Source organism: Bombina bombina, chromosome 2 (assembly GCF_027579735.1).
Source record: "Bombina bombina isolate aBomBom1 chromosome 2, aBomBom1.pri, whole genome shotgun sequence".
NCBI lineage: Eukaryota > Metazoa > Chordata > Amphibia > Anura > Bombinatoridae > Bombina > Bombina bombina.
In genome coordinates, this window is record NC_069500.1 from 71,127,135 (window position 1) to 71,148,463 (window position 21,329).

The 21,329-nt window shown below is 41.5% G+C and overlaps 1 protein-coding gene across 1 annotated transcript in view; it reads right to left on the bottom strand.

Moving 5' to 3' along the window:
- Positions 1–21,329, bottom strand: part of CFAP53 (cilia and flagella associated protein 53) — an 86,403-nt gene that overhangs the window by 23,242 nt on the left and 41,832 nt on the right. The window contains exons 5-7 of the mRNA XM_053700403.1: positions 5,671–5,974; positions 4,441–4,659; positions 1,689–1,905 (exon numbers count right to left, since the gene is read on the bottom strand). Of these exons, the coding sequence (XP_053556378.1) occupies positions 1,689–1,905; positions 4,441–4,659; positions 5,671–5,974 (740 nt within the window). The remainder of the gene's footprint in view (positions 1–1,688; positions 1,906–4,440; positions 4,660–5,670; positions 5,975–21,329) is intronic.

Below are 21,329 nucleotides of genomic sequence, written 5' to 3' on the forward strand. Positions count from 1 at the left end.
GAATTGCGCTGCTTAGTTTCTGGGACCCGCTATTATGTCCATGAGCCAGGCCTGAATTGGGAGCTGCAGGAGGGGTTGTACTGGTGTGAGGGAAGACGTCCGCAGCTGCGGTATTGCTTACTGCCCCATTGGCCGCCGGAATAACAGGATGATCTGTCTCTTTTTCCTTCATTGTTGTGCTGCAGTCAGGGGGAAAGCTCCGGGCCCCCGCAGCGTCACCCCCATCTCGCACACTAAAGGTAGGCTCAGCAAGGTTATGCTGCCGAGATCGACAGCCGCCATCTTTTTGAGGAGCAGCGTGCAGTTTGTCAGCTAGACTAGCGTGGTGGTTTTCAAGCAGGTATCTCAACTCCTCCACAAAGTAGTACGAAGTCATCAAAGTGCAGGATATGTCGGGACCCTTGATAGATAGGAGGTGTACAGCAGCCTGTGAGTAGAGTAGAGTAGAGAGCTAGGGGTCAGCAAGATGGCGGTTCCCTCTCCCAGCTCTATAGTGAATAGCTGTGGTGACAGGCCGGTGCAGTCTCTCCGGACCCCTAAAAGTTCCCAGGAATACGTTGTCAGTTCTTAGGTCTATTCATATAAGTTCTGGAGTTATGAAGATCACTTTAAAATGTGGAAAGACCTCTAAATTAAGATCTTGGGCCCGGGAGCTGCACTAGAACACGTCTTATCAGCACTGCAGTTGGCTCCGCCCCCCGCAATTTTATTTTAAATAATTTTTATTAGTCTTATTATGAGTATAACTATACTTTGTAATGTAATTTTTATGTGTTTTGTGACACTTTTTGTTTCACCAGTTAACCAGAGCTCTTAGGATGCGCTATCCCAACAAGTGTGAACTTCAATTATATTCATGCAATTGCGTTTACTTTCAACTTGTAATATGAGCATAATACCTGATGTACCCTTTTTCGCTTGCAAATAACTGTTAGTGCTCCGCTCGTAATCTGGCCCTATGTGTATACAGTACATGTGTGTATGATGTGCAATTTATATGCATTACACTGCAAAATTGTTCATTACATAGTTTTTCTAACTTTGTTTATTGTAAAAACATGTTATTAATGTTTTTGAAGTTTTGGTCTAGAAACAAGATTAACAGTACAGGATATTAATATCTAGCATAAATAATTAGCTGCTTTATTTTTAAAAAACTGCAAATTCTCACTGTATAAAACAAGATCCTGCAATCCCGGTCATAAACGTGAGAACTTAATGGTTTTGCGAGAACTCGCAATAGTTTAATTTTTTTTCACATACTTGTTATTCCAGTTCTAGCAGTAATATACTGTGACCTTGGGAGTGTGGTTGCTTTATTTGTGATAATAATTGCTCTCCACTTGTAATCTAGACCATAGGCCATAAAAGACACATGTGTGTATCTGAGCCTATCTCAGTGTGCTCATATGGAAAGTAGCTACGTTTCAACAAAGGAATCATGAAATTTTACTTTTTGAATTTGATGTCCCTTTAAGAAGAAAAAAATTACCTTTCCTGGTATTGCTAATGAAAAGATTGAAACAAGGCTGTAGGAGAACTACAGAAATCCTATTTGCTCTAGTCATGATCTGCGTTGCCCAGCGAATGTTTTACATAAAGTGGCATGGATTCTGGCTGACTAGGAAGTGTTCATTTTCAATAGGTTGCTATGGTGATAATATACTAGCCAACCAATAATTCCTTACATTTCTCTTGTATCTGAAGTTGGCGAGTATCCATGACATCCTTCATCAAGCGATCTCTAGCCTCTTTCTCTTTTTTCCGCTGCTCAGCTCGTTTGGCCCAAGCTCTCTCCATTTCCTCTTCAATCAGCGTGTCCATCTCAATCTCCTGACGCTTCTCTTCTTCCAGTTGTTGAGCAAGATATTCTCGGTATATTTGCTGCTCCCTACGTAGCTCCAACTAGAAAACAAAAGCATACTTCACTTTAATAATTAAAGGGACAGTAAACATAAAAGAAAATGTTACATAATTCTGCACTCCAGCTCGCCAGCCTCTTCTGATTTTTTTTTCTTCTCAAAAGTTCCTCATGGGTGCGCTGTGTAATCACAGTGGGCCCAATCGCGGCTAGAACTAAATCCCGGCTCCCGGCTTTACTCGGCACGGGCCGTTCACTGTCCCTTTAAGACATGTTTTGGATCTTGAGATTATCTTTTTTTTTATAACTATATCAAATTAACTATACACTGAATGTTATCCTTTTAATTTTGGATTTGTGCTTATATGATGTATACACAAACATGCATTTAATAAATAGCCATGACAAAAAAAATCCAAGTTTATATAAAGAGATAATTAAAATGATACCTTTAGTGAAAAAAACTAATGTAGTCATTAATCACAAATTTGTAAAGTCAAAATTAAACTTACATTATCCAGATAGAGCATTCAGTTATAAATAAACTTTCCATTTCATCTAATTTGCTTTGTTCTCTTACCTAGGTACACGCAGGAGCAGCAATGCACTACTGGGAGCTAGCTGCTGATTGGTGGTTGCACATATATGCCTCTTGTCATTAGCTCACACAATGTGTTCAGCTAGTATCATAATGCTGCTCCTTCAACAAAAGACTATTTTATTTTCAATAAGGTGACATTTCCACCTCTTAGCCTATAGCTGTGCTTGCCCTTTGGCAATATGCCGGATGGTTAGCACTCTATTGGCTAAGAGGTGGAAATACCACCTGATTGAGTTAATAGCGTTTTGCTGTGGGTGGCGGGAGGTGCTCAGCTTGGCATAAACACACTGCAAATAAAGGAACTTTAAGCATGAAGCTTTTCTACTTCATGACTGAATGTCCCCTTTATTTATAGCACTGGTTTTCAGCAATTTTCTCAGTTGTTCAGTTTACTAATAAGAAAGAAGAATTTTAAAATTTAAAATTTAAAATCCAAATATAAAGCATTTATGTTTTATATTTGGACTTTACAATTTGTAATAAATGTTTTTCCTTGTTTTATGATTTTTCAACACAACAATTTGCACAGTAGTATATTCTGCGTTTGTCTACTTATTGTGTTACATTTCGAGACAGTTGAATATTGATACTACTGGTTAGATTTTGTTTTTGAGCTTTAATTTGATATTTTTCTATCACTTAGATCTTTTACTCACGCTTAAGATGCATAAGGAATTCAAAGTGACCCAAAAAATGTAACTCAGTCAAGCCCTACTCAGGCTTTAAAACATATCCCCTTTACGCAACATACTAACTAAAGGGACGTTAGGCATCTGTAGTATGCGCGGTCTGTACAACCCCAGTATGCTATCGAGCTGTAGCTGCTATAGTGCAGCATTAAAGAACCAGTAAATACAATAGATCTGCATAATAAACAAATGCATGATAACAAGACAATGTAATAGCACTTAGTCTGAACTTCAAATGTGTAGTAGATTATTTTCTGACAAATTTCAAAGTTATGTATATTTCCACTCCCCCTGTATCATGTGACACTAAAAATTGGAAAGTTGTTTAAAATGATATGCTCCATCTGAATCATGAAAGTTTAATTTTGATTTGAGTGTCCCTTTAAGACAGAAAAGTGTATGCCGGGGTTTACATCGTTCTGTGTTCTGTAGACAATGTCAGTTGGCTTTGTGTGTGAACAAATGCTGTTTTTGTCATATTTATTGGGTGATATCCCTGAAAAAGATTTACTACAGGGAAATTACTGCTCGTTACAAAATAAAAGGCTATAGCCTATCCCATATGAAAAAAGCTTTTCTTCTTCATTTTTTTTTTTTTTTACAAAATGTACCATATAAGTCTATAAGAATTTCTGTACATAACTTGTTTGATGAGCTTTTTAACAGGATCAGACTGTACTTCAGAGCTTCCTAAATATAAGCACATTTTCTTTGTTCTCTTGGTCTTTGTTGAAAAGCATACTTAGGTAGGCTCAAGAGCAGCAATGCACTACTGGGAGCTAGCTGGTTATTGATGGCCGCACATATATGCCTCTTGTCTTTGGCTCAAAAGATGTGTTCAGCTAGTTCTCAGTATTGAAATGCTGCTCTGGGGTTTAACTATGCGTTTAACCACTTTGCAGGCATTAATCACATAGGTATATGCAGTAGTAAAATTCTCTTACACATTACAGAATTTAGTTTTTTTCTTTTTTGCACCCTTTTCTCCTTCAAAATGGTTAAACCTGTATTGAAAGCTGCGCTCCTGGGGCACCTCTATATATGCATATGCATGTATGTCTGTTTCTCATTTATTAACTCCTATGTGTTTAAACGATCTAAAGTACAGGTATTAAATACATAAAAAGTGCTCTAAAAAAACAGAGCGTTTGATTTGTACCTTTCAATCCGTATACGTATTCTAACCAATTCTATTGTGCTGCATACCAGGACGTTGCATTTTTGGACCAACTGAACAGAAGTTTTGGTATTATGCTGCTATATATAGAAAAACCTGATGTAAACGTCACCTTTCGTTGGTGTTTTTCCTCGGTGTCGTCATGAGAGTCCTGCATAATTTGCTCCAAGATTTTCATATCAAGAGCCAGCTCCTCCTGTTGTTCTCGAGCAAGTCGCCTCATCTTTAAGCGTATAGAAGTATCCAACATATTCCTGACTTGCATCTGTTTCTGATGCTTTTCTCTCAAAGCCCGTTCATCTTCCAGCTTCATGAGCCGGCGTTGCTCCACCTGTAAAGGGATCATTGTAATTCCTGTATAAACGGAATCTGTTGGCGCTCTACAAATAACCGATAATAATAATAATAAAAAATAATATCAGGGCATTGAGGAAGTTGTGGTAGTTATGTGATCTGTGCCACAACAGTGAAATTACCACTCTGCAAAACAAATAAATCCTATTTAGTTTAGTGTTCTAGCTGTTTAATATGGTAAGAGGCCGTACAAGTTTGTTGTGTGTTACAAAATCTTCACAATCACAATTAATACTGGAATCCAAGCCTCCTAAATAAAAATAAAAAGTACAGTAATGTGCTAGAACATTATATTATTTGTACGACCAAATCCAAAATCAGACAGAGAATATATCTTTAAACAACTTCCAAATTACTATTATCTAAATCTCTTTGTTCTCTTGGTATCCTTTGTTGAAGGACCAACAATGTACTACTGAGAGCTAGCTGAACACATCAGTAAGCCAATGACAAGAGACATATATGTGCATCCACCAATCAGCAGTTAGCTCCCAAATCTACCTAGGTATGTTTTTTTACAAAGGATGCCAAGAGAACAAAGTAAATTAGATAAGAAGTAAATTGGAAAGTTGTATAAAATGGTATGCTCTATATAAAATCATAAAGGAAAACAATTGGGTTATGTGTCCCTTTAAGTCTTTTTCCTTCTGTACAAGAATAAGACCTAAATTCACCTTTTAACAACTGAGGTTTATGTGCTTTGTACAATTCTCTCCATACTAAACAATTTTGTTGAACCATTTACCTAAGCTGGCAGAAGGCAAAATCTTTAGGACAGTGACTAGTAGAATGTTCACATGCAAGGTACCTTTGTGACACCTGTAATACCTAGATACTTATGCAGTGTAGATGTTCCTACGCTCCATGTTTTGGATGTTGAAAAAAGGACAATTACAAAGGAACATCAGTGAAGTACCCTGGTCATCTGAGTTTACAGCCATTGATTTATCAGTTACTCAGCTAAATAAAACACATATTAAGTTGTTACCAGTAACTGGGCTTCCTCCTCTTTAAGTCTCTTCTCCTCCATTTTCTGAGCCTGAGCAGCAGCTCTCTGGACCTGCAGAACATCTAACATTTCTTTAATCCTTTCTTCTTTTCCTTGATTTTTTCTGCTCTCGTTGTCCTCTTTGGCCAAGCGGTCTTGTTCCCACAGTTGGGCAAACAGTTGATCCTCTTCCTTCTGCTGCCTGTCCAGTTGCTCCTTTAGGACAAGCTGTGCCATCCTCTCTGTGCAAACCTCCTTCTGATTCATCTGAGACCTCAGAGCACGCAGCTCTTCACACTGTTCCCTAAAAAGACATTGTAACGAGAATCAGAATTTCACTAGGGGATATAGATTTGTGTTATCAAACCTCAGGCGACATTCTGGTAACCACATTGAAGATATCATAGCTGCGATGTTATGGCAGCCATGATATTGCCACCGCAGTGACAAATCCCAATGAAAACCATTTGTAACCCATCCTTAAAGGGACAGTCAACTCCAAAAAACATAATTTATGCTTACCAGATAAATTCCTTTCCTTCCAGATAGGCAGAGTCCATGGCTTCATTCTTTACTGTTGGGAAATACAACACCTGGCCACCAGGAGGAGGCAAAGACACCCCAGCCAAAGGCTTAAATATCCCTCCCACTTCTTCATTACCCCAGTCATTCTGCCGAATATCCCTACCACTTCTTCATTACCCCAGTCATTCTGCCGAATATCCCTCCCACTTCTTCATTACCCCAGTCATTTTGCCGAATGAACAAGGAAAAGTAGATGAAATATCAGGGAATAAATGGTGCCAGAAGAATAAGATAAATAATAGGGGGCTGCCCTTAGACAAGAAAAAACGGGCGTGGGCCGTGGACTCTCCCTATCCAGAAGGAAAGGAATTTATCTGGTAAGCATAAAACATAATTTATGCTTACCTGATAAATTTATTTCTCTTGTGGTGTATCCAGTCCACGGATCATCCATTACTTGTGGGATATTCTCATTCCCAACAGGAAGTTGCAAGAGGACACCCACAGCAGAGCTGTCTATATAGCTCCTCCCCTAACTGCCATATCCAGTCATTCGACCGAAAACAAACAGAGAAAGGAGAAACCATAGGGTGCAGTGGTGACTGTAGTTTAAAATTTAAAAAAACATAATTTATGCTTACCTGATAAATTTATTTCTCTTGTAGTGTATCCAGTCCACGGATCATCCATTACTTATGGGATATTAACTCCTCCCCAACAGGAAGTGCAAGAGGATTCACCCAGCAGAGCTGCTATATAGCTCCTCCCCTAACTGCCATTACCAGTCATTCGACCGAAAACATGCAGAGAAAGGAAAACCATAGGGTGCAGTGGTGACTGTAGTTTAATGGAAAAATTACCTGCCTTAAAGTGACAGGGCGGGCCGTGGACTGGATACACTACAAGAGAAATAAATTTATCAGGTAAACATAAATTATGTTTTCTCTTGTTAAGTGTATCCAGTCCACGGATCATCCATTACTTATGGGATACCAATACCAAAGCTAAAGTACACGGATGACGGGAGGGACAGGCAGGCTCTTTATACGGAAGGAACCACTGCCTGAAGAAACTTTCTCCCAAAAACAGCCTCCGAAGAAGCAAAAGTGTCAAATTTGTAAAATTTGGAAAAAGTATGAAGAGAAGACCAAGTTGCAGCCTTGCAAATCTGTTCAACAGAAGCCTCATTCTTAAAGGCCCAAGTGGAAGCCACAGCTCTAGTAGAATGTGCTGTAATTCTTTCAGGAGGCTGCTGTCCAGCAGTCTCATAGGCTAACCGTATTATGCTACGAAGCCAAAAGGAGAGAGAGGTAGCCGAAGCTTTTTGACCTCTCCTCTGACCAGAATAAACGACAAACAGGGAAGACGTTTGTCGAAAATCCTTAGTTGCCTGTAGATAAAATTTCAGGGCACGGACTACATCTAGATTGTGTAGCAGACGTTCCTTTTTCGAAGAAGGATTAGGACACAAAGATGGAACCACAATCTCTTGATTGATATTCCTGTTAGTGACCACCTTAGGTAGGAACCCAGGTTTAGTACGCAGAACTACCTTGTCTGAATGAAAAATCAGATAAGGAGAATCACAATGTAAGGCAGATAACTCAGAGACTCTTCGAGCCGAGGAAATCGCCATTAAAAACAGAACTTTCCAAGATAACAACTTGATATCAATGGAATGAAGGGGTTCAAACGGAACCCCCTGTAAAACATTAAGAACTAAGTTCAAACTCCATGGTGGAGCAACAGTTTTAAACACAGGCTTGATCCTAGCTAAAGCCTGACAAAAAGCTTGAACGTCCGGAACTTCTGACAGACGTTTGTGTAAAAGAATGGACAGAGCTGAAATCTGTCCCTTTAAGGAACTAGCGGATAAACCCTTTTCTAAACCTTCTTGTAGAAAAGACAATATCCTCGGAATCCTAACCTTACTCCATGAGTAACTCTTGGATTCGCACCAATATAAGTATTTGCGCCATATCTTATGGTAAATCTTTCTGGTAACAGGCTTCCTAGCCTGTATTAAGGTATCAATAACTGACTCAGAAAAAACACGTTTTGATAAAATCAAGCGTTCAATTTCCAAGCAGTCAGCTTCAGAGAAATTAGATTTTGATGTTTGAAGGGACCCTGGATCAGAAGGTCCTGTTTCAGAGGTAGCGACCAAGGTGGACAGGATGACATGTCCACTAGATCTGCATACCAAGTCCTGCGTGGCCATGCAGGTGCTATTAGAATCACTGATGCTCTCTCCTGTTTGATTCTGGCAATCAATCGAGGAAGCATCGGGAAGGGTGGAAACACATAAGCCATCCCGAAGGTCCAAGGTGCTGTCAAAGCATCTATCAGAACCGCTCCCGGATCCCTGGATCTGGACCCGTAACGAGGAAGCTTGGCGTTCTGTCGAGACGCCATGAGATCTATCTCTGGTTTGCCCCAACGTCGAAGTATTTGGGCAAAGACCTCCGGATGAAGTTCCCACTCCCCCGGATGAAAAGTCTGACGACTTAAGAAATCCGCCTCCCAGTTCTCCACTCCCGGGATGTGGATTGCTGACAGGTGGCAAGAGTGAGACTCTGCCCAGCGAATTATCTTTGATACTTCCATCATTGCTAGGGAGCTTCTTGTCCCTCCCTGATGGTTGATGTAAGCTACAGTCGTGATGTTGTCCGACTGAAACCTGATGAACCCCCGAGTTGTTAACTGGGGCCAAGCCAGAAGGGCATTGAGAACTGCTCTCAATTCCAGAATGTTTATTGGTAGGAGACTCTTCTCCTGATTCCATTGTCCCTGAGCCTTCAGAGAATTCCAGACAGCGCCCCAACCTAGTAGGCTGGCATCTGTTGTTACAATTGTCCAGTCCGGCCTGCTGAATGGCATCACCCTGGACAGATGTGGCCGAGAAAGCCACCATAGAAGAGAATTTCTGGTCTCTTGATCCAGATTCAGAGTAGGGGACAAGTCTGAGTAATCCCCATTCCACTGACTTAGCATGCACAATTGCAGCGGTCTGAGATGTAGGCGTGCAAAGGGTACTATGTCCATTGCTGCTACCATTAAGCCGATCACCTCCATGCATTGAGCTACTGACGGGTGTTGAATGGAATGAAGGACACGGCATGCATTTTGAAGCTTTGTTAACCTGTCTTCTGTCAGGTAAATCTTCATTTCTACAGAATCTATAAGAGTCCCCAAGAAGGGAACTCTTGTGAGTGGAAAGAGAGAACTCTTCTTTTCGTTCACCTTCCATCCATGCGACCTTAGAAATGCCAGTACTAACTCTGTATGAGACTTGGCAGTTTGAAAGCTTGAAGCTTGTATCAGAATGTCGTCTAGGTACGGAGCTACCGCAATTCCTCGCGGTCTTAGTACCGCCAGAAGAGCACCCAGAACCCTTGTGAAGATTCTCGGAGCCGTAGCCAATCCGAATGGAAGAGCTACAAACTGGTAATGCCTGTCTAGAAAGGCAAACCTTAGATACCGGTAATGATCTTTGTGAATCGGTATGTGAAGGTAAGCATCCTTTAAATCCACTGTGGTCATGTACTGACCCTTTTGGATCATGGGTAAAATTGTCCGAATAGTTTCCATTTTGAACGATGGAACTCTTAGGAATTTGTTTAGGATCTTTAAATCCAAGATTGGCCTGAAAGTTCCCTCTTTTTTGGGAACCACAAACAGATTTGAGTAAAACCCTTGTCCTTGTTCCGACCGCGGAACCTGATGGATCACTCCCATTAATAAAAGATCTTGTACGCAGCGTAGAAACGCCTCTTTCTTTATTTGGTTTGTTGACAACCTTGACAGATGAAATCTCCCTCTTGGGGGAGAGAATTTGAAGTCTAGAAGGTATCCCTGAGATATGATCTCTAACGCCCAGGGATCCTGGACATCTCTTGCCCAAGCCTGGGTGAAGAGAGAAAGTCTGCCCCCCACTAGATCCGTTCCCGGATCGGGGGCCCTCGATTCATGCTGTCTTAGGGGCAGCAGCAGGTTTCCTGGCCTGCTTGCCCTTGTTCCAGGACTGGTTAGGTCTCCAGCCTTGTCTGTAGCGAGCAACAGCTCCTTCCTGTTTTGGTGCAGAGGAAGTTGATGCTGCTCCTGCTTTGAAATTACGAAAGGAACGAAAATTAGACTGTCTAGCCTTAGGTTTGGCTCTGTCTTGAGGCAGGGCATGGCCTTTACCTCCTGTAATGTCAGCGATAATTTCTTTCAACCCGGGCCCGAATAAGGTCTGCCCTTTGAAAGGTATATTAAGCAATTTAGATTTAGAAGTAACGTCAGCTGACCAGGATTTTAGCCACAGTGCTCTGCGTACCTGAATGGCGAATCCGGAATTCTTAGCCGTAAGTTTAGTTAAAGGTACTACGGCATCTGAAATAAATGAGTTAGCTAACTTAAGGGCTTTAAGCTTGTGTGTAATCTCATCTAATGGAGCTGATTCAAGTGTCTCTTCCAGAGACTCAAACCAAAATGCTGCTGCAGCCGTGACAGGCGCAATGCATGCAAGAGGTTGCAATATAAAACCTTGTTGAACAAACATTTTCTTAAGGTAACCCTCTAACTTTTTATCCATTGGATCTGAAAAGGCACAGCTATCCTCCACCGGGATAGTGGTACGCTTAGCTAAAGTAGAAACTGCTCCCTCCACCTTAGGGACCGTTTGCCATAAGTCCCGTGTGGTGGCGTCTATTGGAAACATCTTTCTAAATATCGGAGGGGGTGAGAACGGCACACCGGGTCTATCCCACTCCTTAGTAACAATTTCAGTAAGTCTCTTAAGTATAGGAAAAACGTCAGTACTCGCTGGTACCGCAAAATATTTATCCAACCTACACATTTTCTCTGGTATTGCAACTGTGTTACAATCATTCAGAGCCGCTAACACCTCCCCTAGTAATACACGGAGGTTTTCCAGCTTAAATTTAAAATTTGAAATATCTGAATCCAGTTTGTTTGGATCAGAACCGTCACCCGCAGAATGAAGCTCTCCGTCCTCATGTTCTGCAAATTGTGACGCAGTGTCTGACATGGCCCTAATATTATCAGCGCACTCTGTTCTCACCCCAGAGTGATCACGCTTACCTCTTAGTTCTGGTAATTTAGCCAAAACTTCAGTCATAACAGTAGCCATATCCTGTAATGTGATTTGTAATGGCCGCCCAGATGTACTCGGCGCTACAATATCACGCACCTCCCGAGCGGGAGATGCAGGTACTGACACGTGAGGCGAGTTAGTCGGCATAACTCTCCCCTCGTTGTTTGGTGAAATATGTTCAATTTGTACAGATTGACTTTTATTTAAAGTAGCATCAATACAGTTAGTACATAAATTTCTATTGGGCTCCACTTTGGCTTTAGCACATATAGCACAGATATCTTCCTCTGAATCAGACATGTTTAACACACTAGCAAATAAACTAGCAACTTGGAAATACTTTTCAAGTAATTTACTATAATATGAAAACGTACTGTGCCTATAAGAAGCACAGAAAAAGTTATGACAGTTGAAAATTAATAAACTGAAAAGTTATAGCATCAAATCTTTGTAAAAAACACAATTTTAGCAAAGGATTGCTCCCATTAGCAAAGGATAACTAACCCTGATAGCAGAAAAAAAAAAATAAAAAAAAAATACAGAAATAAACGTTTTTTTATCACAGTCAACTACAATCTCACAGCTCTGCTGTGAGTGATTACCTCACTCAAAACAAGTTTTGAAGACCCCTGAGTTCTGAACCGGATCATGCAGGGAAGACAATAAACTTCTGACTGAATTTTTTGATGCGTAGCAAAAGCACCTCTCCCCCTCACACATAACAGTGAGAGAGATCAGTAAACTGTCATAAATTAAATAAAACGACTGCCAAGTGGAAAAAAATAGTGCCCAAAACATTTTTTCACCCAGTACCTCAGAAAATTAAACGATTTTACATGCCAGCAAAAAACGTTTAACATTAATAAATTGAGTGTTATTAAAAAGCCTGTTGCTAGTCCCTGCAAATTAGGCTAAAGTCTTATGCATACAGTATAATTCCAGTGAAGTGCCATTCCCCAGAATACTGAAGTGTAAAATATACATACATGACAGCCTGATACCAGTTGCTGCTACTGCATTTAAGGCTGAGTTTACATTATATCGGTATGGCAGAATTTTCTCATCAATTCCATTGTCAGAAAATAATAAGCTGCTACATACCTCTTTGCAGATTAATCTGCCCGCTGTCCCCTGATCTGAAGTTTACCTCTCCTCAGATGGCCGAGAAACAGCAATATGATCTTAACTACTCCGGCTAAAATCATAGAAAAACTCAGGTAGATTCTTCTTCAAATTCTACCAGAGAAGGAATAACACACTCCGGTGCTATTATAAAATAACAAACTTTTGATTGAAGGTATGAAACTAAGTATAATCACCACAGTCCTCTCACACATCCTATCTATTCGTTGGGTGCAAGAGAATGACTGGTAATGGCAGTTAGGGGAGGAGCTATATAGCAGCTCTGCTGGGTGAATCCTCTTGTACTTCCTGTTGGGGAGGAGTTAATATCCCATAAGTAATGGATGATCCGTGGACTGGATACACTTAACAAGAGAAAATACCTGCCTTAAAATGACAGGGCGGGCCGTGGACTGGATACACCACAAGATAAATAAATTTATCAGGTAAGCATAAATTATGTTTTCTCTTGTAAGGTGTATCCAGTCCACGGATCATCCATTACTTGTGGGATACCAATACCAAAGCTAAAGTACACGGATGAAGGGAGGGACAAGGCAGGTACTTAAACGCAAGGTACCACTGCCTGTAAAACCTGTCTCCCAAAAATAGCCTCCGAAGAAGCAAAAGTATCAAATTTGTAGAATTTTGAAAAAGTATGAAGCAAAGACCAAGTCGCCGCCTTGCAAATCTGTTCAACAGAAGCCTCGTTTTTAAAGGCCCATGTGGAAGCCACAGCTGTAGTAGAATGAGCTGTAATCCTTTCTGGGGGCTGCTGGCCAGCAGTCTCATAGGCTAAGCGGATTATGCTTTTTAGCCAAAAAGAAAGAGAGGTTGCCGAAGCCTTTTGACCTCTCCTCTGTCCAGAGTAGACAACAAACAAAGCAGATGTTTGACGAAAATCTTTAGTAGCTTGTAAGTAAAACTTTAAAGCACGAACCACGTCCAGATTGTGTAACAGACGTTCCTTCTTTGAAGAAGGATTAGGACACAAAGACGGAACAACAATCTATTGATTGATATTCTTATTAGATACCACCTTAGGTAAAAACCCAGGTTTGGTACGCAGAACTACCTTATCTGCATGGAAGATCAGATAAGGAGAATCACATTGTAAGGCAGATAACTCGGAAACTCTACGAGCCGAGGAAATAGCTACCAAAAAAAGAACTTTCCAAGATAAAAGTTTGGAATGAAGAGGTTCAAACGTAACCCCCTGAAGAACTTTAAGAACCAAATTTAAACTCCATGGTGGAGCAACAGGTTTAAACACAGGCTTGATTCTAACTAAAGCCTGACAAAATGCCTGAACGTCTGGGACATCCGCCAGACGCTTGTGCAAAAGAATAGATAGCGTAGAAATCTGTCCCTTTAAGGAACTAGCTGACAATCCTTTCTCCAATCCTTCTTGGAGAAAAGATAATATCCTGGGAATCCTGACCTTACTCCATGAGTAGCCCTTGGATTCACACCAATAAAGATATTTACGCCATATCTTATGATAGATTTTCCTGGTGACAGGCTTTCGTGCCTGAATTAAGGTATCAATGACTGACTCGGAGAAACCACGCTTTGATAAAATCAAGCGTTCAATCTCCAGGCAGTCAGCCTCAGAGAAATTAGATTTGGATGGTTGAAAGGACCTTGAAGTAGAAGGTCCTGTCTCAGCGGCAGAGTCCATGGTGGAAAGGATGACATGTCCACCAGATCTGCATACCAAGTCCTGCGTAGCCACGCAGGCGCTATCAAGATCACTGATGCTCTCTCCTGCTTGATTTTGGCAATCAGACGAGGGAGCAGAGGAACGGTGGAAACACATAAGCCAGGTTGAAGGACCAAGGCGCTGCTAGAGCATCTATCAGCGTTGCCTTGGGGTCCCTGGACCTGGATCCGTAACAAGGAAGCTTGGCGTTCTGGCGAGACGCCATGAGATCCAGTTCTGGTTTGCCCCAACGATGAACCAATTGTGCAAACACCTCCGGATGGAGTTCCCACTCCCCCGGATGAAAAGTCTGTCGACTTAGAAAATCCGCCTCCCAATTCTCTACACCTGGGATATGGAAAGCTGATAGGTGGCAAGAGTGTATCTCTGCCCAGCGAATTATCTTTGAGACTTCTAACATCGCTAGGGAACTCCTTGTTCCCCCCTAGATGGTTGATGTAAGCCACAGTTGTGATGTTGTCCGACTGAAATCTGATGAACCTCATTGTCGCTAGATGAGGCCAAGCCTTAAGAGCATTGAATATCGCTCTTAGTTCCAGAATGTTTATTGGAAGGAGTGACTCCTCCTGAGTCCACGATCCCTGAGCCTTCAGGGAGTTCCAGACTGCACCCCAACCTAGAAGGCTGGCATCTGTCGTTACAATTGTCCAATCTGGCCTGCGAAAGGTCATACCTTTGGACAGATGGACCCGAGATAGCCACCAGAAAAGAGAATCCCTGGTCTCTTGATCCAGATTTAGTAGAGGGGATAAATCTGTGTAATCCCCATTCCACTGACTGAGCATGCAGAGTTGCAGCGGTCTGAGATGTAGGCGTGCAAACAGCACTATGTCCATTGCCGCTACCATTAAGCCGATTACTTCCATGCACTGAGCCACCGAAAGGGCGAGGAATGGAATAAAGAACATGGCAGGAATTTAGAAGTTTTGATAACCTGGACTCCGTCAGGTAAATTTTAATTTCTACACAATCTGAGTCCCTAGGAAGGAAACTCTTGTAAGGTGGGATAGAGAACTCTTTTCCTCGTTCACCTTCCACCCATGCGACCTCAGAAATGCCAACACTATGTCCGTATGAGACTTGGCAATTTGGAAGTTTGACACCTGAATCAAGATGTCGTCTAAATAAGGGGCCACTGCTATGCCCCGTGGCCTTAGGACCGCCAGAAGCGACCCCAGAACCTTCGTAAAAATTCTTGGGGCTGTAGCTAACCCAAAGGGAAGAGCTACAAACTGGTAATGCCTATCTAGGAAGGCAAACCTGAGAAACCAATAATGATCTTTGTGTATCGGAATGTGAAGATAAGCATCCTTTAAATCCACTGTAGTCATGTATTGACCCTCCTGGATCATAGGTAGGATGGTACGAATAGTCTCCATCTTGAATGATGGAACTCTGAAGAATTTGTTTAAGATCTTTAGATCCAAAATTGGTCTGAAGGTTCCCTCTTTTTTGGGAACTACAAACAGATTTGAGAAAAATCCCTGTCCCTGTTCCTCCTTTGGAACTGGATGGATCACTCCCATAACTAGGAGGTCTTGTACACAGTGTAAAATTGCCTCTCTCTTTATCTGGTTTGCAGATAATTGTGATAGGTGAAATCTCCCTTTTGGGGGGGGAAGCCTTGAAGTCCAGAAGATATCCCTGGGATATAATTTCCAATGCCCAGGGATCCTGGACATCTCTTGCCCACGCCTGGGCGAAGAGCGAAAGTCTGCCCCCTACTAGATCTGTTACCGGATAGGGGGCCGTTCCTTCATGCTGTCTTAGAGGCAGCAGCAGGCTTTTTGGCCTGCTTACCCTTGTTCCACGTCTGGTTAGGTCTCCAGACCGTCTTGGACTGAGCAAAAGTTCCCTCTTGTTTTGCATTAGAGGAAGTTGATGCCGCACTTGCCTTGAAGTTTCGAAAGGCACGAAAATTAGACTGTTTGGCCCTTGATTTGGACCTATCCTGAGGAAGGGCATGACCTTTTCCTCCAGTGATATCAGCAATAATCTCCTTCAAACCAGGCCCGAATAGGGTCTGCCACTTGAAGGGAATGTTAAGCAGCTTAGACTTTGAAGTAACGTCAGCTGACCATGATTTAAGCCATAGCGCTCTGCGCGCCTGGATAGCAAAACCAGAATTCTTAGCCGTTAGTTTAGTCAAATGAACAATGGCATCAGAAACAAAAGAATTGGCTAGCTTAAGTGCTCTAAGCTTGTCAAGTATGTCATCCAATGGGGTCTCTACCTCTAAAGCCTCTTCCAGAGACTCAAACCAGAAAGCCGCAGCAGCAGTGACAGGGGCAATGCATGCAAGGGGCTGTAGAATAAAACCTTGTTGAATAAACATTTTCTTAAGGTAACCCTCTAACTTTTTATCCATTGGATCTGAGAAAGCACAACTGTCCTCGACAGGGATAGTAGTACGCTTAGCTAGGGTAGAAACTGCTCTCTCCACCTAAGGGACTGTCTGCCATAAGTCCCGTGTGGTGGCATCTATTGGAAACATTTTCTTAAAAATAGGAGGGGGAGAGAACGACACACCTGGTCTATCCCATTCCTTAGAAATAATTTCTGTAAACCTTTTAGGTATTGGAAAAACATCAGTACACACTGGCACTGCATAGTATTTATCCAGTCTACACAATTTCTCTGGCACTGCAATTGTATCACAGTCATTCAGAGCAGCTAAAACCTCCCTGAGTAACATGCGGAGGTGTTCAAGCTTAAATTTAAATGTAGAAATATCAGAATCAGGTTGCATCATCTTCCCTGAGTCAGAAATATCACCCACAGAAAGAAGCTCTCCTTCTTCAGCTTCTGCATATTGTGAGGCAGTATCAGACATAGCTCTTAAAGCGTCAGTATGCTCTGTATTTCGTCTAACTCCAGAGCTATCTCGCTTTCCTCTAAATTCAGGTAGTCTGGCTAATACCGCTGACAGTGTATTATCCATGACTGCCGCCATGTCTTGTAAAGTAAACGCTATTGGCGCCCTAGATGTACTTGGCGCCATTTGAGCGTTAGTCCCTTGAGCAGGAGTCAAAGGATCTGACACGTGGGGAGAGTTAGTCGGCATAACTTCCCCCTCGTCAGATTCCTCTGGTGATAAATTTTTTAAAGACAGAATATGATCTTTATTGCTTAAAGTGAAATCAGTACATTTGGTACACATTCTAAGAGGGGGCTCCACAATGGCTTTTAAACATAATGGACAAGGAGTTTCCTCTATGTCAGACATGTTTATACAGACTAGCAATGAGACTAGCAAGCTTGGAAAACACTTTAAATCAAGTTAACAAGCAAATATAATAAACGGTACTGTGCCTTTAAGAGAAACAAATTTTGTCAGAATTTGAAAAACAGTGAAAAAAGGCAGTAAATCAAACGAAATTTTTACAGTGTGCATAATAAGCTAACAGAGCATTGCACCCACTTGCAAATGGATGATTAACCCCTTAGTTCAAAAAATGGATCAAAAAACGATATAGACGTTTTTTTTTAACAGTCACACCAAACTGCCACAGCCTTGCTGTGGGCCTACCTTCCCCAACAAACGATTTTGGAAAGCCTAAGAGCCCTTTAGAGATGTCCTATAGCATTCAGGGGACTCTTGGAGGAATCTGGATGTCTCAGTCTGTAAAAGTTACTGCGCAAAAAAGTGCTAAATTAGGCCCCTCCCACTCATAGTAACACAGTGGAAAGCCTCAGGAAACTGTTTCTAGGCAAATTTAAGCCAGCCATGTGGAAAAAACTAGGCCCCAATAAAGTTTTATCACCAAAGTATATATAAAAACATTTAAACATGCCAGCAAACGTTTTATATTGTAAATATAAAAGAGTATTACCTCAGAAAGTAAGCATGATATCAGTCACTATTAAATCACTGTATTCAGGCTTAACTTACATAATTTTGGCATCAGCAGCATTTTCTAGCATTCACATCTTCTAGAAAAATCTTAACTGCACATACCTCATAGCAGGATAACCTGCACGCAATTCCCCCACTGAAGTTATCTCTCTCTTCAGTCATGTGTGAGAACAGCAATGGATCTTAGTTACAACCTGCTAAGATCATAGAAATCACAGGCAGATTCTTCTATTTTTCTGCCTGGAACAAAATAGTACAACTCCGGTACCATTTAAAAATAATAAACTTTTGATTGAAGTAAAATAACAGCTACATTTCACCACTTCTCTCTTACTACCTCCATGTTTGTTGAGAGTTGCAAGAGAATGACTGGATATGGCAGTTAGGGGAGGAGCTATATAGACAGCTCTGCTGTGGGTGTCCTCTTGCAACTTCCTGTTGGGAATGAGAATATCCCACAAGTAATGGATGATCCATGGACTGGATACACCTTACAAGAGAAATTATGTTTTCCATCCTAAGATAGGGAGAGTCCACGGCTTCATTCCTTACTGTTGGGAAAACTATACCCAAGTTCCAGAGGACACTCAATGAATAACGGAGGGAGCAAAGAGGAAGAGGCAGACCCTATTCTGAGGGCACCACAGCCTGAAAAACGTTTCCAAACTTTTCTAAGGAACGAAAATTAGAAAATTGTCGTCCCTTGGACTTGTTCTTATCTTGCGGTAGGAAGGCACCCTTGCCTCCGGTAACCGTAGAAATAATGGAGTCCAGGCCTTGAAGGGAAGAGAAAAGGAGTCTGGACTTAGAAGTCATATCCACAGACCAAAACTTCAACCAGAGCGCCTGGCGGGCTAGGACTGCAAAGCCAGAGGTCTTTGCTTTTAGGCGAATAACTTGCATGTTCGCATCACAGATAAAAGAATGAGCAATACTCAGAGCTTTAATTCTGTCTTAAATATCTTCAAGGGGAAACTCCACCTCAATCAGTTCTGACAAAAAGTCGCACCTGTAGGTAGCTGCTCCGGCAACTGCAGCCTCCGGTTGAAAAAAAAATCCTGTATGTTGAAACATCTTTCTCAGAAAGGTTTCCATTTTCTTATCCATCAGCTCTATGAACGAAGAACTATCCTCAAGAGGTATAGTAGTACGTTTAGCAAGTGTAGAGATAGCACCAACCACCTTAGGAATGGAGCCCCACATATCCAGCTGAGAGTCCGGGACCGGGAAAAACTTTTAAAAGTAGACGAGGGGGAAAAAAGGAAGATCCAATTATTTCCAATTCGCTGTTAAAAATGTTCGCCATTTTAACCGACACAGGAAAAGTCAAAAGGAACTTTCCTGTCTTTGTAAACTCTGTCTTATTTAGGTTCTTCAGGCAGCCCAGCCTCTGGAACCTCTAACATAGACAGAACCTCCTTTAATATAAAAGGCTTAGACAGAAAGGACTCTGACCCAGAAAGTTCACCCTCTGAAGCTACAGAGGTTAACTCATCATCGGATAACTGGGACATAATAGCAAATTTGATAAATATTTAGATGGCTCCGGGTCAGGAGAGCTATGTTTAACCTTTCTCTTGCACTTGTTAGAGCGAGGTAATGCACATTTGTAAATGTGCTGTAAAGTACGCAGGAAGAAGGCCCCCTCTGGATGGAGGATTAGATGTGCTACGGGGAACTGCATGTGGAGTGGATAATGTAGCAAGGGATAATCTCACGGGAAGCCGAGTCCTGAGAGGTAGACGGCTCAGAGGAACTAATAGCCTTAGCAGGCTTGTCCCCCTTCTTAGACTTTATAACAGTGTTAAGGCATGTGGAACATAACTGAGTGGGCGGGAAAACCACGGCCTCCACACAATATAAACAGGTATGATTTAGTACAAAAGAAGTGCCTTCTAACATGTCAGAGACCTCCATAGCTCAGGTTATACCCACAGAAGGACACAAATAAAAACATATATATATATTTCCAATGGCTGGGGCACTCACCACCTCCTAGACCCAGACAGCTAACAGAGGAAACACTCTCCTTAGATTGAAGTCTCAGCCAGAATGGAAGAAATGAACATAGACCACATGCTATGAAAAGTACAGCAAGTTATGAGGAGCTGTGCAACACTTTAAAAAAACAAAAGTGAAACCTGTTTGTTCCAGCCAAAAACACACAGTCTATGAGCCCAGAAAATAAAATCACACAAAGCAGCATGTAAATAATTAATACACTGATTAATTTACCCCAACTGTTCAATAAACCCCCCTCAGAGGATATGAACCCTGGATCCTATCAAGGTATAAAGGAGTCACACTGTGACCCTGTTATAGCATTTTATGTGTAAACAATTGAAACAATCTTACCTCCAGGATCCATGCTGTGGAACAGAACACAGCCTCTCAAGTGTGACAGTCTTATAGCAGCGCTCCTGACATGGACTTGAGTGAGAGAAAGCAGGCAGTGAAACTCGTTAAACACTGATTGCTTAGGAGCTGTTAGCAGTAGTCTTGATGGTTTTGCAGAAAAACTTTCCCTGCATCTCCAGACTCTAACTTTCATCAATACTCTCACTGATAGGTTGACATGACTACTTAAAACTCCAGTCCTATCTCGAAGGGCAGATACCCTTTTTCAGGACTCTCCAAATCTTCTGACACTTCTCTGACACCTCCTGTTGTGACGAAAGGCAAAGAATGACTGGGGTAATGAGGAATTGGGAGGGATATTTAAGCCTTTGGCTGGGGTGTCTTTGTCTCCTCCTGGTGGCCAGGTGAGGTATTTCTCAACAGTAAGGGATGAAGCTGTGGACTCTCCCTATCTTAGGAAGAAAATTTTATTTTTTAAAAAGATAATCCCTTTATTACCCATTCCCCAGTTTTGCACAGCCAACATTTACTTTATACCTCTGTGATTACCTTCTATCTAAGCCTCTTTTGACATCCCCTGACCACTTTGCTATTTATTTACATTAGTGCAATGTCATCCACAATCCACGGGCGTGAGCACAATGTTATCTATATGGCCCACATGAACTAGCAATTTCCTGTTGTGAAAAGCTAATAAAAAATCATGCGATAATAGGCTGTCTGTAGTGGCTTAGAAACAGGCAGAAATTTAGTGGTTTAAATGTTATGAAGTATATTAATATAACAATGTTGGTTGTGCAAAGCTGGAGAATGGTTAGTAAAGGTGTTATCTATCTTTTTAAGCAAAAACTATTTTGGTGGTGACTGACCCTTTAAGGGGGGAAAAAAACATTTTCATTGCCAACTTAATAAAACAGAGGTATTTACTTATAGGTACATTAATGTATTTTTTATCCATGCAAAATATATATTAGCAA